Raw genomic sequence first — 25,010 nt, 5'->3', positions numbered from 1 at the left:
TGCGGGAAGAAACTGTTCCTCAAGCGATTTGTGCGTGCTTTTGGAACCCTGTATCTCCTGCCTGAGGGTAGCAGGGAGAACAGGCTGTTGTGGGGATGGTTTGTGTCTTTGATGATCTTCAGGGACCTCCTTAGGCACCGCTGTTTATACAGTTCATGCAGTTCTGGCAACTCGTCTCCTGTTACATGCTGGGCCGCGCGTCTCACTCTCCGTGGCGCCCTGCGGTCCATGGTGGTACAGTTCCTGTACCAGGTGGTGAAGCAATATACCCTCAATCCGGCCCAAACGTGCCTGTATGGAGCCGTAACACGAGGACGCGAACCTGCGCCCCTCGCGTTGGTAGGCAGGGAATCTACCGCTACACTACCCGCACGCCCCAGACTATTTTAATTTAGAAAGTGGGATGATGCCCTTGGAATGACGTGGAGGAACGGCACAAACTTTGAGATGTTTTTCAGAAGATAAGGCATCCAGCATGTTATCTTGATTGTTGGCTCAGTGTTTTCAGAAAGGCTCCAGTCAGTGTGAGCACGACTCACTCAGCAGCATGGGGCCTTGTTGTTATTGAGCTTAGATTGAGTGTTATTGAGATTTTAGGGCTTGTCAGAAACGGAGGGGATTTGTAACCATGATGTTATGCCACTTATTTCACATTGGTTTTGACCACAGGTTCACAGCCTATTTGCTGTCACAGTGCATGGGAAATGAATACCAAACACCAGCTGCTAAACTCAATTTAATCTCTTATTAAGTTGTCTAATCTCCCATCCAATCAGAAAGGTAATAGTTGACGGGTTAATTCAGTCAAAGTAGCTGGCTACTTGTTTTACTGAACAGTGTGTTAGGATTAATTAAAAAAAGATATAAAAAAAAAATGTAATTTCCTGTCTTGTGTTATTACAGATAAGAGGCCTACACTAGTTGATGTTGTTTTATGCTTTTGCCTTTTTGATAATTGATAATGGCACAGCCTTATGATGATACTGTGGGGATGTTAGATTGTGTGGAAGGGTTCACACACACACACACACACACACACACACACACACACACACACACTGTTCTCCCTCCGAGTCTGTCTCTCTCACATGCACAGACACACACACACACACACACACACACACACACACACACACACACACACACACACACACACACACACACACACACACACACACTGTTCTCCCTCCCAGTCTGTCTCTCTCACATGCACAGACACACACACACACACACACACACACACACTGTTCTCCCTCCCAGTCGGTCTCTCTCACATGCACAGACACACACACACACACTGTTCTCCCTCCCAGTCGGTCTCTCTCACATGCACAGACACACACACACACACACACACACACACACACACACACTGTTCTCCCTCCGAGTCTGTCTCTCTCACATGCACAGACACACACACACACACACACACACACACACACACACACACACACACACACACACACACTGTTCTCCCTCCCAGTCTGTCTCTCTCACATGCACAGACACACACACACACACACACACACACACACTGTTCTCCCTCCCAGTCGGTCTCTCACACATGCACAGACACACACACACACACACTGTTCTCCCTCCCAGTCGGTCTCTCTCACATGCACAGACACACACACACACACACACACACACACACACACACACTGTTCTCCCTCCCAGTCTGTCTCTCTCACATGCACAGACACACACACACACACACACACACACACACACACACACACACACACACACACACTGTTCTCCCTCCCAGTCTGTGTCTCTCACATGCACAGAGACACATACACACACACACACACACACACACACACACACACACACACACTGTTCTCCCTCCCAGTCGGTCTCTCTCACATGCACAGACACACACACACACACACACACACACTGTTCTCCCTCCCAGTCGGTCTCTCTCACATGCACAGAGACACATGCCTCGTTCACAGCCAGCCTTTTTATGGGATAATTAATGAGGATATATTTTCCATGTGATGAAGTCTGAAGGAGCAATGGCTTGTTATTTTGGGCAGTTCACTCTGGTTAATTTTAGCTCCTGGATACAGAATCAGAATCAGACCACAGAGACAAATGTGCCGCCCGGCCCGCAGCCCAAATAGACAATGTTTAGTTTGAAGAAGCTCGGGACTAACTGTCTTTAGGGACTAACTGTCTTTAGGGACTAACTGTCTTTAGGGACTAACTGTCTTTTTCATTGCCTCTGTGGGGGGCGGGGCTTTCCTTGGGTTTTCGGCAGGCTTTGTCCATAACAAGTGTGGTGTCAACATTTCATAAGAGTAGCTGGTGGGACGAGCGTGATCCTCCCACACGCTACATCCCACCGGTGAAGCTCCCCCAGGTGTGAAGAAGCGTCAGGCACCTGCGCACGTGTTGGAGGAAGCATGGTGCTAGTGCACACGTGTCGGAGGAAGCATGGTGCTAGTGCACACGTGTTGGAGGAAGCATGGTGCTAGTGCACACGTGTCGGAGGAAGCATGGTGCTAGTGCACACGTGTCGGAGGAAGCATGGTGCTAGTGCACACGTGTCGGAGGAAGCATGGTGCTAGTGCACACGTGTTGGAGGAAGCATGGTGCTAGTGCGCACGTGTCGATGGAAGCATGGTGCTAGTGCGCAGTGTCGATGGAAGCATGGTGCTAGTGCGCACGTGTCGGAGGAAGCATGGTGCTAGTGCGCACGTGTTGGAGGAAGCATGGTGCTAGTGCGCACGTGTCGATGGAAGCATGGTGCTAGTGCGCACGTGTCGATGGAAGCATGGTGCTAGTGCGCACGTGTCGATGGAAGTGATGGTGCTAGTGCGCACGTGTCGGAGGAAACATGGTGCTAGTGCGCACGTGTCGATGGAAGCATGGTGCTAGTGCGCACGTGTCGATGGAAGCATGGTGCTAGTGCGCACGTGTCGATGGAAGCATGGTGCTAGTGCGCACGTGTCGATGGAAGCATGGTGCTAGTGTGCACGTGTCGATGGAAGCATGGTGCTAGTGCGCACGTGTCGGAGGAAGCATGGTGCTAGTGCGCACGTGTCGGAGGAAGCATGGTGCTAGTGCGCACGTGTCGGAGGAAGCATGGTGCTAGTGCGCACGTGTTGGAGGAAGCATGGTGCTAGTGCGCACGTGTCGATGGAAGCATGGTGCTAGTGCGCACGTGTCGATTGAAGCATGGTGCTAGTGCGCACGTGTCGATGGAAGCATGGTGCTAGTGCACACGTGTCGATGGAAGCATGGTGCTAGTGCACACGTGTCGGAGGAAGCATGGTGCTAGTGCGCACGTGTCGGAGGAAGCATGGTGCTAGTGCGCACGTGTCAATGGAAGCATGGTGCTAGTGCACACGTGTCGGAGGAAGCATGGTGCTAGTGCGCACGTGTCGATGGAAGCATGGTGCTAGTGCGCACGTGTCGGAGGAAGCATGGTGCTAGTGCGCACGTGTCAATGGAAGCATGGTGCTAGTGCACACGTGTCGGAGGAAGCATGGTGCTAGTGCGCACGTGTCGATGGAAGCATGGTGCTAGTGCACACGTGTCGATGGAAGCATGGTGCTAGTGCGCACGTGTCGATGGAAGCATGGTGCTAGTGCGCACGTGTCGGAGGAAGCATGGTGCTAGTGCGCACGTGTCGGAGGAAGCATGGTGCTAGTGCGCACGTGTCGATGGAAGCATGGTGCTAGTGCACACGTGTCGATGGAAGCATGGTGCTAGTGCGCACGTGTCGATGGAAGCATGGTGCTAGTGCGCACGTGTCGATGGAAGCATGGTGCTAGTGCGCACGTGTCGGAGGAAGCATGGTGCTAGTGCGCACGTGTCGATGGAAGCATGGTGCTAGTGCGCACGTGTCGGAGGAAGCATGGTGCTAGTCTTGGCTCTCCCCAGATCAGCAGATGGTGGAGCAGCGACCAGGGCAGCAGGAGGGGAAATTTGCCAAGTACAATTGGGGAGAAAATCAGGGGAGGGATATATGTAAGGGATAATGTATACTGAGCCGGTGATTACTGTGGAAATAATGACCGACAGGTGAATGATTGAGCCCGACGCGCAGCGGAGGGCTCAATCATTCACCTGAAGGTCATTATTTCCAGTAATCACCGGCTCAGTATACATTATCCCGCTTAGAACACGGCCTACAACTAAATCATTCAATAATCTGACAAAAATAATTATTCAAATAGATTTTTTAATAGCGTTTTCAACACAAAGCGGTTTCATTCGTAATTGGCACACAAGACACCACAGCTGCAACTGGTTGGCCTAATTAGTAGCGTCTGCGGACAAAATGCTCTTACCAACTGATTAATCCAGGTGTGGCAGAGCAGCGGTCGGTTGTCGAGAAATAATGACCGGTGAATATTGTTGATTGACCAATCAGAATCGAGTATTCGAGAGAGCCGTGTTCTAAATATATATATACATACATACATACAGTATATAGACTCCTTATATGTAATGACGTGGCCACACCATGTGTCATCATGGACAGGACAGATGGTTGAATAACACACTCACTGCTCTCTCCTCCTCGCACCACAGGGGGTGAGGAGGAGAACACACCTGCCAACACTCCCCATGTCCGCTCCACCATCTCTATTTTTAACCCTTTGTCCCGCTGTGCTCCTGATTGGTCATTCCTCCTGTTCATCTCCCAACTCCATAGTGATACAAATCTAATGGCTGCAGCCGGCTCAGTTTGAAAGCCAGAGCAAAGTTTCTGTTCTCACAATCACAATCACTTTTATTGCCACAGACAGTATGCAAGATTACATACAGGAATTTGTCTTCGTGTCATTATGTCATTATCTAGTTATCATGAAACTAGAAGACCTAAGTCAGACATTGGTACAATTATTTATTTTATTTTACGTTGTTTGTTTAACTGTTGCTGTAGACATGTACTTTACTTCGTAATTAAATTTGTCTCCAAGTATCCAAGAAGCTCCTTTTTTCTCTTCTCATAGACAACGGTACCAACCAGAGCCGTGTATATAGAAGAGTCGCTACATCTCCATTCTCTCCAATGGACCTTTACTTTACTTTACTTCATTGTTTAGTTAGACAGGACGGTGCACATTAATAAAACAGTTTACACATACAGAATCATCCATACGTGACAACAGTAAATGTGCCGGGATTAGCCGAAGCTAGTTTTCACCCGCAGTCCTCTGGACATGGAGAACTAAAAACTACAAGATAAAACTACAGGATCAAAGCAATATAATAAAAATGCACAAGGGATAACAATAAATACACAGGATAAAAACAATACACACAAACAAGATAGTGGAGAAAGGTGCACAAAAAAATACAGAATATAAACCGGCTAGAAGATCTGTGCAACAAGGGAATGCCCAGTTTTTTACTCTCAAGAGTTCCAGGAAGTAAGGTCCTGGATTAAGCAGCGCTGTCGAGGTGCAGCAAAATGGACAGTTTGTGTTGTACTTTGAAAGTTTTTTTTTTTTTTTTTTTATCAATTTGTACATTATCAGCTTTATTTTAGCATTCAAAAGTAGCGCGAGACCCTTCCTGGCTGTTCATTGGCTAATGAGTCACGCATTTTGGTCCTCCGCTGACGCCACTCTCTTTAAATTGCTCTGGTACCAATCATCTTGTGCTAGCTGATCAGGAAGGGGGCTAAATAACGCTCCACATTTGGAATAGATTTTGGCCCTGGAAAAATTGGCATGGCCATTTTTAAAGGGGTCCCTTGACCTCTCACCTCAAGATATCTAAATGAGAATGCATTCTATGGGTGCTCCCTATTGGTTCAGATAAGGTAGCATTTTTCCATAGGGTAGCCCAAACCTCACTAAATGAAATTTAATGTGAAAATGATAGATGTTGGTATGATAAACTTTGATTACCAGTATTTATTTCATTCTTTTCATCAAATTAGTAACTATAATTGGGTAATTGAGTGATGGGGAGATACAGTATTCTACTGGTGGAAGTGCACGGTCACAATCTGGCCCTCTGATACTGAGGTCCTCTTTCCTCAAAGTTGTCCATCCCTGCCTTATACACTCTCTGTCCACTTAGCTGTCTCTTCCACTCCCATGCTTGTCCTCTTGCTGTCCTCCTTCCCCACTGTGTCTCCTCCTGTCTCACACCCTGCTGTCTCTCTCTCTCTCTGTCTGCCAGGCAGCCGAGGTGGGGGGTCTCTGAGGAAGATGCCTGGTTCGGAGCGTGGTGTCGTGGAGGAATGGCTCTCAGAATTCAAGGTAAAAAGCCTTCCTCTGCTCTCCGCGTGACTCACGACACTGAAATGCTCTCCTGACGTTGACCTTGGGAGGCGTTCATCCAGAGAAGCCGCAGACGGACTGTGGGCGTAAGAGCTGAGGGCCGTTCATGTCACCTCGGTATCCACTGTGAAATATAATTGAATTCACTGGGTGCAAACACGATTGTAGAAAAGGGCCCATAATGGCCCACCATCAGGCCTGTTCTTGGGGCAGTCGATGCCCACCAGCCGGCGCGCCACGACGTAATGATGATGACATCATCAACGATGACAATGATGTCATAGCATAGAGTTCACCTGTGAGGTCATCGGCGATGTCAGACATAACACCGATGATGTCATAGCTCCCTTGAACGTTGTGACATCACCAATGACGTGATGTCATACACCAAAATGCGGGCATATAAACAAGGTGTTCTGTGACGCTATGCTTGATCCTTCGAGATTCCTTCGACTTCCATACTTCTTCAGGTATTCTTACTCCCTAATAATGTCAACCATTAGCACAACTAATCCCGAACCCGAATTGAACCCCTGCTGTCTTACAACCAGCCAGGCCCTGGTGACAGACTCCCTTACACCCAGACAGGTCAACAGTGGTAATTCAACCGCGTCCCAGGACCGACATCTCCGTCCCTATCACGAGGCAAGCCCAGAAGCTTTGCCCCCAGCAAGCACACAAGCTTCGCTACCGGCTCGAAGGACCAAATTGTAGCGAAGCTTGTGCGCTTGCCTCGTGAAGTGTGCTGGATTGTGTATGAGGGCTCACGCGCTGTAATCGGTCAGAATCACGGAGATGGAGATAGGTCATCATTGTCATCGTTGATGATGTCATCATCATTACGTCGTGGCGCGCCGGCTGGTGGGCATCGACTGCCCCAAGAACAGGCCTGACGGTGGGCCATTATGGGCCCTTTTCTACAACGATATTTAAAGTTGTCGGTGTCAGATGTAGGAAGTACAAAGGGAACGGTAGGAGGGCTGAAGGTAGGAGAGCTGAAGGTAGGAGGGCTGAATGTAGGAGGGAAGGTAGGAGGGCTGAAGGTAGGAGGGAAGGTAGGAGGGCTGAAGGTAGGAGAGCTGAAGGTAGGAGGACTGAATGTAGGAGGGAAGGTAGGAGGGCTGAAGGTAGGAGGGAAGGTAGGAGGGCTGAAGGTAGGAGGGAAGGTAGGAGGGCTGAAGGTAGGAGGGAAGGTAGGAGGGCTGAAGGTAGGAGGGAAGGTAGGAGGGCTGAAGGTAGGAGGGTTGAAGGTAGGAGGGTTGAAGGTAGGAGAGCTGAAGGTAGGAGGGTTGAAGGTAGGAGGGCTGAAGGTAGGAGGGCTGAAGGTAGGAGGGCTGAAGGTAGGAGGACTGAAGGTAGGAGGGCTGAAGGTAGGAGGGCTGAAGGTAGGAGGGCTGAAGGTAGGAGGGTTGAAGCCAAGGCAGAAGCCTGTGAAGCCTACAACGATATTTAAAGTTGTCGGTGTCAGATGTAGGAAGTACAAAGGGAACGGTAGGAGGGCTGAAGGTAGGAGAGCTGAAGGTAGGAGGGCTGAATGTAGGAGGGAAGGTAGGAGGGCTGAAGGTAGGAGGGAAGGTAGGAGGGCTGAAGGTAGGAGAGCTGAAGGTAGGAGGACTGAATGTAGGAGGGAAGGTAGGAGGGCTGAAGGTAGGAGGGAAGGTAGGAGGGCTGAAGGTAGGAGGGAAGGTAGGAGGGCTGAAGGTAGGAGGGAAGGTAGGAGGGCTGAAGGTAGGAGGGAAGGTAGGAGGGCTGAAGGTAGGAGGGTTGAAGGTAGGAGGGTTGAAGGTAGGAGAGCTGAAGGTAGGAGGGTTGAAGGTAGGAGGGCTGAAGGTAGGAGGGCTGAAGGTAGGAGGGCTGAAGGTAGGAGGACTGAAGGTAGGAGGGCTGAAGGTAGGAGGGCTGAAGGTAGGAGGGCTGAAGGTAGGAGGGTTGAAGCCAAGGCAGAAGCCTGTGAAGGGAGATTAAAGAGGGAAACATGCTTGTGCGTCAGCCTCAACTTGGAGCCTTGCCGGTGACAGCTAGTCCTATACAGCTAGTCCTATACAGTTAGTCCTATACAGCTAGTCCTATACAGCTAGTCCTATACTCCAACGTCAGCTTGACGAGAGGTCACAGGGGAGCCCGCAGCAAAATGAGTAAATTGTGTGATTTCACCAGGATTTCAATGAGTAGAAGTTGAAGTTCGCCCAAGCAGAGAATGTAGTGCAGATACTTGGTCATAGGTTTCACTCTGTCCTGTTATCTCCACATCTACATTATATTATACTTGTGCTGTTTGCTACAGCTGTGTTGAGTCACATTTTCGAGGAGCTGCACGCCAGCTGCGCCGACAGGCTCGCCAGCCGCGGTGCAGGCAGCCCTCGGTGCAGGCAGCCCTCGGTGCAGGCAGCCCTCGGCGCAATGCACAGTACCATCAGCCATCGGTAAATGTCTGGGCTGTTGGTGAGCATCTGTCGCCCGAGTCTCTGCGGGGTCTAGTCGGTCTTGTTGTAGCTGTCATAGACTGTGTTGCATAGTTGATTGCTCTATTGCTGACAAAAATGTGTTATTGTAAGTCGCTTTGGATAAAAGCGTCTGCCAAATGACCTAATGTAATATAATGTAATGTAATGTAATGCCTTGTCAGCGGCTTTATCTGTCGATTGTACATGGGCGTCGGCCCGTCTGTGAGAGACATTGCTGTGATTGGCCCGTCTGTGAGAGACATTCTTGCTGTGATTGGCTGGTCAGTTGGTTAAGCGAAGCAGTGCACGAGAAGAGACACATGCACACATGTTCTTCTCATTTTTCAACTTCATCTCATCTGATCATTCCAACACACAGATATTTTCACCAAGATGTGGCCTTCAGGAAAAGCCTGTTGAGCCTGTCGCTGTATGACATCATCACCCCTTATTTTTACCTCTCTTCCTCTCTTCTTCCACAACCAAAAGACCAGACAACGCCAGTAGGACAGACATATTCTCCATGAGATGTAGCTTATTATGAAACCGTTGAAGTGGTTAGCGAGAGTGGTTTGTTTCAGGTATCTGCTTTGTATATGTGCAGGTCTCATGCAGGCACAGAACATACTGGACGTGCTAGTTGACTGTCGGCCTTGGTTCCTGCTAGCTTGTTGGCCCGGTGTGTCTGGGCCTTTACATTAAGCAACAGAAGGACAGCTCTGCATGAGAGGCAAACACCAGCGGGCGTGAATATGACTAAAGCAGTATCACTACCAATATTGAATGGTGCAAAAGCGAGTAACGTTACAGATCCTGTCCCACGGCACGTGTGTTCAATTCAACTGTCAGTTTATAGTAAGTTTAGTGCATTTTTTCTCCAAAAGTCAAAACATACATGGACATGCAGTGTAAACAAAATATGTATACATAGTTAAACTTATTTGTAAGTAATATTCATAATACTGTACAGAAGGAAAATCATAATAGTAATAATAATACATTTGAGACATACACCAGGGGACATATACCAGAATCTCTGAGTTTGAGCCTTTGAGCGCTCTGTCATCTCAAAATTCACCTATGATATATATATTTTTTATGTCATCAGTTAGTAGTGCTGCACCAAGCTTTCTTCCTATCTACTGTGTCACTCTCCGCGTAAGTATTCAGTGATTTGCTGGTTGCTGAGCTGTCATTGGCTCTTTCGTAGGTGTTCTGAGCTCAAATATCAGGCTGGTTGCCTAGGTAACCTGTGGTGGAGACATTTTTGTTTGAATCTATCCCCCCCCCCCTGGCTTTATTGCTTGAAATGTACAAAACAGTGGCAACCCTGAAGTTGCTCAAGTGTGTGTGTGTGTGTGTGTGTGTGTGTGTGTGTGTGTGTGTGGGGGGGGGTCATGGTTTGTAGAGTCATGGTTTGTAGGATCATGGTTTGTAGGATCATGGTTTGTAGGGTCATGTTTTGTAGGATCATGGTTTGTAGAGTCATGTTTTGTAGGGTCATGTTTTGTAGGGTCATGTTTTGTAGGGTCATGGTTTGTAGAGTCATGTTTTGTAGGGTCATGTTTTGTAGGATCATGGTTTGTAGAGTCATGGTTTGTAGGGTCATGTTTTGTAGGGTCATGGTTTGTAGAGTCATGGTTTGTAGGGTCATGTTTTGTAGGGTCATGGTTTGTAGGGTCATGGTTTGTAGGGTCATGGTTTGTAGGGTCATGGTTTGTAGAGTCATGTTTTGTAGGGTCATGTTTTGTAGGATCATGGTTTGTAGAGTCATGGTTTGTAGGATCATGGTTTATAGGGTCATGGTTTGTAGGGTCATGGTTTGTAGAGTCATGGTTTGTAGGGTTATGGTTTGTAGGGTCATGGTTTGTAGGGTCATGGTTTGTAGGGTTATGGTTTGTAGAGTCATGGTTTGTAGGGTTATGGTTTGTAGGGTTATGGTTTGTAGGGTCATGGTTTGTAGGGTCATGGTTTGTAGGGTCATGGTTTGTAGGGTCATGGTTTGTAGGATCATGGTTTGTAGGGTCATGTTTTGTAGGATCATGGTTTGTAGGATCATGGTTTGTAGAGTCATGGTTTGTAGGATCATGTTTTGTAGGGTCATGTTTTGTAGGATCATGGTTTGTAGGGTCATGGTTTATAGGGTCATGGTTTATAGGGTCATGGTTTGTAGAGTCATGTTTTGTAGGGTCATGTTTTGTAGGATCATGGTTTGTAGAGTCATGTTTTGTAGGGTCATGTTTTGTAGGGTCATGTTTTGTAGGGTCATGTTTTGTAGGGTCATGTTTTGTAGGGTCATGGTTTGTAGAGTCATGTTTTGTAGGGTCATGTTTTGTAGGATCATGGTTTGTAGAGTCATGGTTTGTAGAGTCATGTTTTGTAGGGTCATGTTTTGTAGGGTCATGTTTTGTAGGGTCATGGTTTGTAGAGTCATGTTTTGTAGGGTCATGTTTTGTAGGGTCATGTTTTGTAGGGTCATGTTTTGTAGGGTCATGTTTTGTAGGGTCATGGTTTGTAGAGTCATGTTTTGTAGGGTCATGTTTTGTAGGATCATGGTTTGTAGAGTCATGGTTTGTAGGGTCATGTTTTGTAGGGTCATGGTTTGTAGGGTCATGGTTTGTAGGGTCATGGTTTGTAGAGTCATGTTTTGTAGGGTCATGTTTTGTAGGATCATGGTTTGTAGAGTCATGGTTTGTAGGGTCATGTTTTGTAGGGTCATGGTTTGTAGGATCATGGTTTGTAGGGTTATGGTTTGTAGGATCATGGTTTGTAGAGTCATGGTTTGTAGAGTCATGGTTTGTAGGGTCATGTTTTGTAGAGTCATGGTTTGTAGGGTTATGGTTTGTAGGGTCATGGTTTGTAGAGTCATGGTTTGTAGGGTTATGGTTTGTAGGGTCATGGTTTGTAGAGTCATGGTTTGTAGGGTCATGGTTTGTAGGGTCATGGTTTGTAGGATCATGGTTTGTAGGGTTATGGTTTGTAGGATTATGGTTTGTAGGGTTATGGTTTGTAGGGTCATGGTTTGTAGAGTCATGGTTTGTAGGGTCATGTTTTGTAGGGTCATGTTTTGTAGGGTCATGGTTTGTAGAGTCATGGTTTGTAGGATCATGGTTTGTAGGGTTATGGTTTGTAGGGTCATGGTTTGTAGAGTCATGGTTTGTAGGATCATGGTTTGTAGGGTTATGGTTTGTAGAGTCATGGTTTGTAGAGTCATGGTTTGTAGGGTCATGTTTTGTAGGGTCATGTTTTGTAGGGTCATGGTTTGTAGAGTCATGGTTTGTAGGATCATGGTTTGTAGGGTTATGGTTTGTAGGGTCATGGTTTGTAGAGTCATGGTTTGTAGGATCATGGTTTGTAGGGTTATGGTTTGTAGGGTCATGGTTTGTAGAGTCATGGTTTGTAGGGTCATGTTTTGTAGGGTCATGTTTTGTAGGGTCATGGTTTGTAGGGTCATGGTTTGTAGGGTTATGGTTTGTAGGGTTATGGTTTGTAGGGTCATGGTTTGTAGAGTCATGGTTTGTAGGGTCATGTTTTGTAGGGTCATGTTTTGTAGGGTCATGGTTTGTAGGGTCATGGTTTGTAGGGTTATGGTTTGTAGGGTCATGTTTTGTAGGGTCATGTTTTGTAGGGTCATGGTTTGTAGGGTCATGGTTTGTAGAGTCATGGTTTGTAGGGTCATGTTTTGTAGGGTCATGTTTTGTAGGGTCATGGTTTGTAGGGTCATGGTTTGTAGAGTCATGGTTTGTAGAGTCATGGTTTGTAGGGTCATGGTTTGTAGGATCATGGTTTGTAGGGTCATGTTTTGTAGGGTCATGGTTTGTAGGGTCATGGTTTGTAGAGTCATGGTTTGTAGGGTTATGGTTTGTAGAGTCATGGTTTGTAGGGTCATGGTTTGTAGGATCATGGTTTGTAGGGTCATGTTTTGTAGGGTCATGGTTTGTAGGGTCATGGTTTGTAGAGTCATGGTTTGTAGGATCATGGTTTGTAGAGTCATGGTTTGTAGGGTTATGGTTTGTAGAGTCATGGTTTGTAGGATCATGGTTTGTAGGGTCATGGTTTGTAGGATCATGGTTTGTAGGGTCATGGTTTGTAGGATCATGGTTTGTAGGGTCATGTTTTGTAGGATCATGGTTTGTAGGGCCATTCTGAGATTTCTTGGGGCATTTTTGCCTACACTGCTTGGGCGTAAGATATGGGCCGAACATGTCTTGTGGCTGCATTGCATTCTGGTCTATTGAAGCGACTGTCAGTCTCCTGTCATTGATGATTTCTCCCTGTATCATAAATTGACTGTATTTGGATAGATGCAAAGGCTGTATTGGGGGATGATCTCCATGGAGGGTAAACATTTAGGACTGAAGCCAGGAGACAGACATTTCTCTTTAGCTGGAGGAGAATAGGCTTGTAACTAAATGTCGCACGTGTAACGCACGTGTAACGCACGTGTCATTGCTCAGCAAATCTTCCTCCCATGTCTTCTCTCCCCAGACGTTACCAGAAACCCACATCCCCAGCTACGCAGGCAGCCTTCATCTGAAGAAGTCCCTGGTGCCAGCACTCTACAGAGTCATCCAGGACCCCAACAATGAGGTGACGCACGCGCGCGCTTATGCACGCACACGCATGCACACACGCACGCACACACACATACACACGCGCACACACACGCACACACACGCACGCACACACACACACATACACACCAGAGGAGGTTTTTCCAGTGAGGCATAGGAGGATGGTCCTCCTCTATTAGATTGGGGATTTTATATAAAAAAAAAAAAAAAAAAAAAAAAAAAAAAAATTATTTTTATTTTTATATTTTTCATTTTTCATTTTTCATATTTTTTTTAATAATAAAATATCAATCAAATGTGTTTTTTCTTATGTGCAGACGCTCATTTTTTCATTCATTATAGCTCCCCATGCAGACGAGTCACTCTGGCCCTGGTCCCGGCATGGAGTAGGAGATTAAAAAACATTCGCCCTGTGGGCGTTTATTTATTTGGTAATTTATCTAATGAAAAATATGATTGGTTGAAAAACACTTGCAATTCACGGAGAACCGTGAGAGTGATGTGTTTTCCAACCAATCAGATTGAGCTGGAAGTAAGCACTTCCAGCTCAATCTGACAGACAGTAGCAGCATATCATATTTCCCTCTTATTTTTATTTACTTTTTTATCAATCAGTAAGTGTTCACAAACCAGACAGTCGTTGATATTGGATTACCACCAAAACGAGTTTCGAGTTGCGGGGAGACTTGAGCTGCGCGATACGGGCTTTTTGCAATGTCAGAAAACTGGAATATTTAAACGTCTCGACTGCAGCGTTTCCCCTACAGACAGCACGGATATTCAAGTAAGTCAATTGATTTCAAGTTATCCGAACCTTCTATTAAATTCGGCGTGGAAATGGTTCACCGAGCAGCGCTATTTTTGTCGTATTGAAGTTTCATCCTGTAATTTCTTATACTAAAACCCGCAAACCTTAAATTCACACATTTTTTAACTGAATTTGGCCTGTAAATCGATAGCTGACAGCAGGCTTAATTTTAAAGCTTGAGTGGTGATCTTTATATCATATGAAAGTAGAAGAAATAAGGAATCGATTGGGATGAAGCATGTCAACCTAGGATGTCGGGAAGGGGGGGTAAATAACGCTCCAAAGTTGATAACTAAACGAGTAGTGCAGCACAGGAAGACACACTCTCGTTCCAGATGCAATTAAGTGTAATTTAACGCTATTTGACAACAGTTTCGGCCATAGACTTTGTCAAGTATCATACAAACAGTGCAAGACAGCCATTATAAAGACAGGTTAGCTGATTGAATGGACAACACCTGTCTTGTGAAAGCACACCTGAGTGTGAGACATCATAGGATGAGTCATGCAGTAATAGGCTACATTTTCGGTACTGGCGCAGATTAATCAAAACATTGATGTCACAGGTAGGCTGTATACCATAATATATCATGAATCTATGTGAATAAATAGATTTATATAAATAGTAATCACAGCCTAATGCATAGAGATACATCCTGAAACCTTCTCGCAACAGTTCTAGCCTAAGCCAGTGGTTTTCAAAGTGGGGTCCCCAGCAAAAAGGGGGGATAATCTATTTTCACTATAATTCCACGCCATCCATAAGTAACACAATCTAAGATAGTGTAGAAGTGAGTAACTAGGCTAATTATAACCATAACAGCACAAATAATTGACAAAAATCTCGAAATAAATATACAGTATTTACTCTGAGAAATGAAATAATGAGAAAAGGAACAATTATTGATGGTTAAAACTGAATAATGACATCACAACAGTCTAATCCTAATGCTAATTTAAAATGAGATTTGGGCATTTTGGGCAAAAACTGCTTGTGGGTGAGAGTATCAGCAGCAGAGCAGACGTCATATTTTCCCTGGGACCGCCTCAGGTGCCAGGTGCTGTTCCGTCCTTTAGTCCTCTCACTGGGTGCTAATGCAATGCTCCTCACTGGGTGGAAAGCTAAGAGGCTTGACAGCATGGGAAACATGGCAAATACACACACACACATGCGCGCACACGAAAAAAGCCCAAATTCCTCCCCTGTTTCCAAGCTCACCGGCCACCACTGATACACACACACATACACACACACACACACGCACGCATGCACATACACACACACACACACACACACACACACACACACACACACACACACACACACACACACACACACACACATACTACTATGTGCAAATGCCAAGTTGCTTTTCATTGGCTTCCCAAGTAGCACTGTTTTAGCTCAGGGAAATGTGTTGCTTATGACTCATATGGCAGAGCTTCATTTGGCAGGGAGAAGGCAGCTGACACACGACTGTGCCTGCACAGCCACACACACACACACACACACACACACACACACATTTCGTTTTTTATTGTCCTTTTTACAGTGAACCGCGCAATATTTTGTTCAGTAAGATAAAAACAGATTTTGATTTTCTTAACACGTTCAGTGCCAGCGACGCCATATGGCGTCATTAGAAATTTACCGTACAGTGCCAGCGACGCCAAATGGCGTCATAACTCCAAATTGTTTTTTTGACGGGGGGGTGTCGATCTAAGCTTCTTACGTCGCCTCTAACAATATTGTAGCTATTGGAGGTCGATAACCTATTTTACAAACCCATTAGGTGGCGACAGCACTCTCCTGATCAGAGAAAAAGGAGCCAAACACACAGAAATAGTCACTGGGAAAAAGGAGGAAATCGCATCGCATCCGTCCGTATGCATCGACGTGCAGAAGCACAACGAGCACAACGCCAGCTGTGCCCAGAGCAGCAGCATCCGCTGTCACAACTGAGCACCTTCATGTACGCTGCAAACAGCACATTCACATAATCAGCATTATTATTCCGAACTGGAAGCATGCCAGCCCGTGACAAACACACGCGGAACCAAAAAGCTGAATATCGCGCACCATTCACTGTGTGTGCGCAGCAAACTCAGCAGAGACTGAGAGCCACCAGACACATAAGACACACCCAGGAGGCGTGTGCAGTTGAGGGGGGGGGGGGGGGGGAGCACGGAGAGCAGCAGAGCAGCATACACTTCACCCAGACAGACCCAGACATCAGAAAATTAGCTTCAGAGTCAGAGATGTGCTTGAAATGTTTAATTTCACAAAAGGCTCGTTATCTCAGCTCGTAGAAAAAAAGGTATGTTTTTCGTTCAATCAGGCTATCTTCTCCGGCTCATAACTAAAGAACGGAAAATGGGATCAATAAACTTTTTTTTGCAGGTGATAGAAGAGAGTCTCATCGTTATTTGTGCGTGTTCAGTGTTTACATAGTAATTATTAAAAAAATGATATGACTGTTTTAAAATGTATTGCGGCCTATGTGGCACAGCAAGCAACCTTTTGCCCAAGGGCCGTGGCACTGAAAGTGTTAACACATTCACTGCCAGCTGTTTTTTTTTTACTGTAGGTAGGTTCTGCCCCCGGCACACACACTGCACTCTGTCAGGTCCCCCTAAGCGCAAGTTTGAAGTCGATCCGACAAATGGTTCTCAAGATACGCGAAGCGCAGGCATACAGACAGTCCTGGAATAAGTCCAAATTGTATGAAATGCGGCACCGCACTACTTCGAGTTCCCAGGAGCACACTCCCCAAGTTTGAAGTCAATCAGATGAACGGTTCTCAAGATAAACTACTTTTTGTGTTGCCAATAGGTGGCGCTGTGCAGAATTGCACAAAACTCGGCACTGCTCTATGTCAGGTTCCCAGCAACACACTCCCCAAGTTTGAAGTCGATCAGATGAATGGCTATCAAAATAAACAGCTTTTTGTGTTGTCAGTAGGTGGCGCTATGCCAAATTGCACGGAATTCAGCTCCCTGCACTCCGTTGAGTCCCCCTAAGCGCACTCCCCGAGTTTGAAGTTTGAAGTCGATCAGATGAATGGCTATGGAGATAAAGCGCCTTTTGTGTTGCCAGTAGGTGGCGCTATGCCAACTTGCATGGAATTCAGCTCCATGCACTTCCTTGAGTCCCCCTAAGCGGACGAACAGTTCTCAAGATAAACCACTTTTTGTGTGGCCAATAGGTGGCGCTGTGCCGAATTGCACGAAATTCTGCACTGAACTCCATCAGGTGCCCCTAAGCGCACTCCCCGAGTTTGAAGTCGATCCGATGAATGGTTCTCGAGATAAACCACTTTTTGTGTTGCCAGTAGATGGCGCTATGCTGAATTGCATGAAATTCGCCACTGCAATCCATCAGGTGCCCCTAAGCGCAGTCCCCAAGGTTGAAGTCGGTCGGACGAACGATCATCAAGATAAACCACTTTTTATGTTTGCCAGTAGGTGGTGCTATGCTGAATCAAACAGAATTCAGCACTGAACGAAGTCAGGTCCCCCTAAGCGTGCTCCCCGAGTTTGAAGTCGATCCAATGAATGGTTCTCGAGATAAACCGCTTTTCATGTTTTCTAGTAGGTGGCACTATATGCCGAGTCTGTGTGTGTCGGGAAAGGGGGGGGGGGGGGGGTGGTATTGGTTGTCGTGACACAAAACGTGACTGACTGGCAGGCAGACAGACATCGCCCGCCTGCCTAGGCAATTTTGTTACATGCTTATAAAATTAGTTTTACTTTGTCAAACAAAGCAGTTATATTTAGAATCAGGAGAGACTATAACATTTTACTCTGACAATTGTTTTTGGTCCGAGTGCATGTTATGGGGCTGGGAGCTTCAGCACTGGCAGTGCTAATCATGCCTTGGGCATTACAAAGCTCCGCCCCTTAACTGACTCACCTAAGACAAACCAGGAAACAGAGGTTGTTATTCTTCACTCCTCACTGAGAAGACACACACACACACACACACTGAGACAGACGATTAGATTCAACTTCAGACCGTACGACTTCCACTGAGGGAGGACAACTACAGGAGGGAATACTGGAATACTACTGGGACACTTGAACCTGCTGCTGACTCCTCACACTGAAGAGGAAAACCTCGACTCAATGCCAAAGTAACTTTCAGTTAACATTCTAGAGCAGGGAGTGGTGCACAACTGACTGATTTCCTGTTTGAGCAGTCTGCCCTTTTTGTTTTCAGCTTCACTCAGAGACAAAATGGCTTCCAAATCGGATGATGATCTCTCCTGTATTGTCTGCAGTGACATCTTTAAAGATCCTGTCATACTGTCATGCAGCCACAGCTTCTGTAAAGCGTGTCTGAAGAGATGGTGGACGGAGAAACTAATACAAGAGTGTCCAATTTGTAGGGAAATATCTTTCCAGAGTGAACCACCTCGTAACTTGGCGTTAAAGAACCTGTGTGAGGCTTTCTTAGTGGAGAGAGATCAGAGAGCTTCAGCAGGATCTGAGCTTCTCTGCAGTCTGCACTCTGAGAAACTCAAGCTCTTCTGTCTGGACCATCAGCAGCTAGTGTGTCTCATCTGTCGAGATTCAGAAATACACACCGACCACAGATTCAGACCCATCTATGAAGCTGCACGGCCTCACAAGAAGGAACTTCAGAAGTCACTGAAGCCATTACAGGAGAAACTGAAGCTCTTTAATAAAGTTAAAGAAAACTGTGATCAAACAGCAAAACACATTATGGTCCAGGCCCAACGCACAGAGAGGCAGATTAAGAAGGAGTTCAAGAAGCTTCATGAATTTCTCCAAGAGGAAGAGGTATCCAGGATCGCTAGACTAAAGCAAGAAGAGAAGCAGAAGAGGCAGATGATGAAGGAGAAGATTGAAGGTCTGAGCAGAGAGATAGCAGCTCTTTCAGACACAGTCAGAGCCATAGAGAAGGAGCTGAGAGCTGAAGACGTCTCATTCCTGCAGAACTACAAGGCAACAGTGGAACGAGTCCAGTGCTCCCTGCTGGAGGATCCACAGCTGGTCTCAGGTGCTCTGATAGATGAGGCCAACCACCTGGGCAACCTGAGCTTCACAGTCTGGCACAAGATGAAGAAGATGTCACAGTCAGATGGTCTCCTACGGAGACCATCTGACTGTGTTTCTGGACCCAAACACTGCCCATGCAAGCCTCACCCTGTCTGAAGATCTGACCAGTGTGAGCTATGGAGAGATACAGCAGCTTCCTGACAATCCAGAGAGGTTTGACAGGTTGTTGTCTGTCCTGGGCTCTGAGGGCTTTAACTCAGGAACTCACAGCTGGGATGTTGAGGTTGGAGACAGTAAATGCTGGGTACTGGGTGTGATAGCAGAGCCTGTCCAGAGGAAGGGAAACAAATGGTCTACATTCTGGGAAATAGGGATCAAGGATGGTGAATACAGAACAGACTCCACATCAGATAAAAACATTGTTCTCCCAGTGAAGAAGAAGCTCCAGAGGATCAGAGTGAGTCTGGACTGGAAGAGAGGAAAGCTGTCATTCTCTGATCCTGATACTAACACACACATACACACCTTCACACACACCTTCACTGACAGACTGTTTCCATACTTTGGCCTTCGTGATGAAATCTTTCTGAATATTTTACCAAGATTTGACCAGTGAAGGTCTCTAACAGTGCACCCGCGCTGGTCCAGTTGGAGTCGGCGACGTGTTGTTGTCGATGATGATGATGATGATGATGAGGGTGATTGAGATGACGATGTCATGAATGCAAGCCATCCATTTCTGTAAGGTTTTAAAGATGTGTTATATAAACATTATATAGACGGTGTTCACAGAAATAGCAGTCCTGTCACTCCTGTCCTATTGTATTAGCAAACACTGCAACAGGAAGTGAGCTGCGGTTCAATTTAGAATGTTTAAGTTGTCAAGTTAAAACCGTCTATATCAAGGGGTTTCAAAGTCTGAGACTATGGTCCTCCCCTCAGGCAAAGCTTGAGGGGACGTTGTTATTTTTTGTTCTCGCTTAAACCGAATATTTTATGGTCACTCAAGATTCTCTGGATCACGGGTTGGCTTGGTTCGACCTTTAAAACTCGTTATATTTGGATTTATCTAAATGTCTATGGAGAAAATGTACGCGGAACTTACTTCCGGGGCAAATTACGTCACGAAAAGTCACGTGCCTGTTGAGCTCTATACTGTAAAGAAGGAAATATTGATGAATACAATAAAGTGAAGTAAACACAAAAAAAGTAAAAATAGCAATACATTTTGACATTTGACAATATCCCAAAAAAAAATGTTTTGCATTACCTCAAAGTAGACAAGCTCTACTTTGTTAAAGTGCATTTTCTCTATATTTAGACCAAGTAAATGTGTTGTTAAAATGTTTATTTGAAGTAACCTTATTCCAGGTTCTTAGAGTCTCTCTCCACTGTAACAAGTCTTCTTTCTCATTGTAGTTAAATCAGAGCCATGCAGGCTCAGTTGAAATATTCTTTTCCCAAAGTAAAAGAGTTTTATTTTTGTCCCTCAAAGACTTCTGTTATATATGGTCCTTTGAGTACCATCATTTTATTTCTGTACTATTTATCATTTTGTCACTTAATTTAACTCATTAGCCGCCAGAGTTTTTCAGAAAAAGTCACTAGCCACCGCCAGGGTTTTTGATCATTTTCATTAATTTTCCTGGTGGAAAAGTTTATATTTTACTGGTGGTGTTACACTCAACTATGAACCCCATAATGATTTTGTTTCCCCTTCCGGTCAAACTTGCCCGTGGGCACAGCATTTACCGTAACACCGGTGTGAGAAAGATTCACCCCGCTATTGAGAGGGAAGCCTGGGTCGCGAGTTTGTCTTGCACGGGGGGGGCAGGGGGGGGCGACTGGTTGTCTGTATAGGCTACTGTATGTCAGGAGCAATCTACCGGCTGAAATTTACACGGCGTCAAGAGTTTAGGAACTGGATTACTAATTCCTGAGGACAAGTGACTTGTGGACATGTTGCGTGCAGGTTGCGTGGTGCGTGGTGAAAACAAAATCCTTCACGTTTGAGTGACAGGCTGCCCGCCCCCCGACGCTGTAATGGAGTCCAATCCTGTATGGATAAAAGCTGCTGGACCAGCGTTTGAGCCGTGCCATGGAGCTGTGCTATGGATGGACCTTTTCTGATGGGAGATTGTTGCTTTTTTCTGCTGCCTGGTTTTGTTAGACACTCGTGGTCGATCCTGTAGTGTACACCTTTAGACATGCTGTAATGTTTCACAAGGTGAGTAAGAAAACCATCTGTCACATGACGGTGAAAACACTTTCACCGTCACTTTCACTTTCCGATGACGTCAATGGTGGGGAAGTGTTGTCTCTTAACCCATTGATACCTGATGCAGCATTTGCGTGTATATCCCTCATTTGTGTGTGTATCCCTTTAATACCGCGTTACGTTCTATGACGCCAATGGTGGAGAATGAGTTAAAAGGTGGAAATTTCATTTTGGGCAGACAGACAGATAATGTTGGTGATTTGTGAATAGGCTCTATATGCACATTGCACACAACACTTCGGTGTTGTGCCCAACTTCCGATCCTACAGTATATTGGTCGTTACCATAGAAAAAAAAGAGAGTAAGAATCCTAAACTGCATTGTTTTCTGTCTATTTAATTCAAATGTGTGTCGAGGTCTAATTACATTATACCTCAATGAATATCTCTCTGAAGATTTCTATGTTGCACTCATTGTAATTCCATTGTGTAAGAAAATCAGCTAACTTCTCAAAATGTAAAATGTAAATTACTGATTATTGTTAGCAGTGTAATAATTTACCTAGTGATTATTTTCCATTTACGGTTGGATAACTTTGCCTCTAAAACCAATAAAGAATGAACCTAAGAGGGAAATGTGTCCAGATTTACTTACTTACTTAGGTCCATTTTCTTCTGGGGTGAAGAGTCTGGCTTTGGATGAGATTACGTTATCGGTCACCATTTGCGTATTTATCATCATTTTCCATAATCAGTTTGGTTTTCTGAAGTAAAACTTGACCCTTATGCTGAGTGATTAGCCCTACGATAAAACCCCCTTAGCTGTGGAGGGACAGGGATTTGTTTCCAGTTACCTTCTGCTAGAAGAGTTGTCTTGCTACTACACAGTCTCTTCTACTGCTCACATGTGACATCTCACTTGTCTTGTTGCGGCCTGTCATTGACCATTACTAATTAGTTAATCCGCCTGCCAGCTAGAGGTGGGGGAAAAAATTGCCCTGCATCTGCCCGAAGCGCCCGATGTTGCAGTCCGCGCCTGCAGGGCGTATTGAGTCCAGAGAAGCTTAATAATGTAGCCTACATGTGGGACAAAAAAGAAAAGAAAACACTGCATGTTTTACTTCCGGTGAGGTCAAGGAAAAGGTAGGAAAAGGTTAGACATATCGAAATATCGCAATATTCAATATATACTAGCAATATATACTAGATACTAGATACTAGCATATCGCAATATCGCAATACTATCGTATCGTGACTCAAGTATCGTTTTAGTATCGTATCGTGGGCATCTGGTGATTCCCACCCCTACTGCCAGCTAGGATCTTCTCCATTGACCAACTTTGTAGGTTCATCCACACAATCTTCTACCATCCATCTTGATGCCGGTGGTGGTTAGCATGGCGTTTTACAGGGTGGGGTTGCTAGCCCCATGCCCAACCCCCAACCTGGAGGGCCAGGTGCTGCTTTTCGTCATTAATTCCCCCCAGCCGGTCTTTCCTCTCTGATCTGTGCGCTGAATTCGCTGTCAAGCGCCGTGAGGCTGTCACTGACTCAAGCCTGTGTGCTGCCGTGCTGAGTGCAGACGTGAGTGACTGTCACACTTTTAATTCGATTAAGGATTGAATCACGTGCATCACGCGTGACGTGACACGCCCCCTGTTCACTGCTCATTTGATCATTCATTTCATTTGGTTGTGAACTTGCGTGACAGACCAGTCGACACAGGAGGAAGCCACAGGATGCTGAACACGTTAAATGATCAAAAGCTTGGCTACAATTCACCAAAGTGAAAGACAAACCTGAAGCCAAATGCCACCCAAGGTGTACGCATTGTCCACGGACGCCACGCAATTGACATTGACATAATCCACTTGATAAAATAATCCCAAAATATGTGGTCTCAGGCAGTGATGAAAGTTCCTTGTGCCATGTGTCCTGCTCTGTGACACGTCATGACATGTACCGTTGTCCGACCATATTAGGAGGGCAGGCGGCAATGTAGCCTAATAGGTGACCGTGGTATAGAGCATACATGGGCAAAAAACAGCCGGCCCGCGGGCGCCACCTGTGTGGCCTGCGATGGAATTACATTTTTTTTTTTTTTTTTTTGCACAGTGCACCTGAACGCAACATGCAAGATACCCGCTCAATAAGTGTCCAAATGTTCATGTCATTCTGGCCAATACTCCACTTCTGTTATAGCATTTCAGTCTAGAATATGGAATATCTTTCAATAATCTGTATGACTAAAAGGCTACATTGAATTAGAAATTTAAATAATTAACTCATTGGTTTTGGATTTATTTAGCTTCAAGACTGCATTTTTGTTCGTGTGACCCTCAACACAGGCTTTGATCATCCCGGGCCACTTACTGATACTTATGCTTAAATTAACCCACTCATATTCTGATTTATTTCAAGAAAAACATTTCGGCTAGTGGAAATTCTAATTGGCTGGTAACTTTAAAATCTAGCAGCCATATTGGCAGGTGGTCAAAAAAGTTAATTTCAAGCCCTGAGAGCAGGTGGTGACATAGGAGTGAGTGAGAAAAGGATGAAATATTGGTGGTTAAGACTGAATAATGACATCACAACTGTTAATTTAAAATGAGTTATTCCTCTAAACCTGGCTTCAAATGCACCAAATTTTTTGCGCTGGCGCCGTTTGGCCCTCAGCAAAACCTGGTAGCGAGGACATTTTTTGTGGCCCTCTCTATCATCAAAGTTACCCATCCATGGGTTACGGCATGACAATATTTGTTCGGCCCCCGGCAACAATCTGGGTTTCTCATGTGGCCCCCCATGAAAAACAATTGCCCACCCCTGGTATAGAGCATTGATTGTATATATTAGGTATAGAGCAGGGGTGAAAGTGGTTTGAATTTCTTACAGGAACTATACTACCCCAACCTTCATCGTTTCATATTGTCCTCCTCCCGCCCCCAGCTTCATGCATCCCTGAACACACACATCAATTTTTTGAATGCCTGTAGCCTATGGTGTAGAAATTAGAAACACTTGACAATATGTAGGCTATAGTGAATTATTTAGGCCTGTTTAAACATTACAACAACAGACTATCCTATGTGGGCTATCATGTGTGATTTCAACTCTCCTTTTTGACCAAAACATTTACCACACATTGAACAATTAAATTGTTTCTCTCCTGTGTGAACTATTATGAATAACCGCGGTAGGCTACATTGTATGCTTTGGTGCGATGTAGGATTTTGTCTTTCAATAATAATATCCTCATTGCAGCCTTGCTGTAGTTGTTGGTGTTGTTGCGGTTATTTGACTTTCTGACCACCGCCTCAGTGCTTATTATGAGGCCAGAATAACAGATGCCATTGGGAAGGCTAACCATTTACTTTTGGCTTTATTGATTGTGTATGATTCAACTTTGTATCTATGATTTTATATTATTGCATGTTTTTGTAGATTGTTGGGACTTCACTGGCCTGGAACAAACTGCTGGACTGGGGGGAATGAATAGCTGTGCCAAAAAAAGAAGAAGCTAGGCCTATGTGCTGTAGCCTATTGTATTTTTAATTTGATATTTTTTTATATTTTTCATTTGCAAGTTCAACTGTCAGCTGAGCTCTGTTATTGAAGCTTTGGCTAAAGCCCTGAATTTTACAATGATGTTTTGAAATAAATATGTTTAAAAATCATTTGTGTGTTA

General features: G+C 45.4%; 1 protein-coding gene and 1 pseudogene across 2 annotated transcripts in view; both read left to right on the top strand.

Annotated features, from left to right (window-relative positions):
- Positions 1-6,163: 6,163 nt before the first annotated feature.
- Positions 6,164-25,010, top strand: part of LOC310781444 (hyccin 2-like) — a gene marked incomplete at its 3' end in the record, with an annotated part of 74,210 nt that continues 55,363 nt past the window's right edge. The window contains exons 1-2 of the mRNA XM_083642077.1: positions 6,164-6,239; positions 13,193-13,294. Coding sequence (XP_083498203.1) covers positions 6,189-6,239; positions 13,193-13,294 — 153 coding nt within the window. The 5' untranslated portion in view covers positions 6,164-6,188. The remainder of the gene's footprint in view (positions 6,240-13,192; positions 13,295-25,010) is intronic.
- On the top strand, positions 18,150-20,140 carry LOC310781445 (E3 ubiquitin-protein ligase TRIM39-like; annotated as a pseudogene). Its single transcript has one exon. The product of its transcript is annotated as an E3 ubiquitin-protein ligase TRIM39-like (transcript).

Source organism: Poromitra crassiceps (assembly GCF_964638095.1).
Source record: "Poromitra crassiceps genome assembly, chromosome: 8".
Taxonomy (NCBI): domain Eukaryota; kingdom Metazoa; phylum Chordata; class Actinopteri; order Beryciformes; family Melamphaidae; genus Poromitra; species Poromitra crassiceps.
The sequence above is the reverse complement of the archived record's forward strand: the minus strand, read 5'-3'. Positions and strand labels throughout refer to the sequence as shown.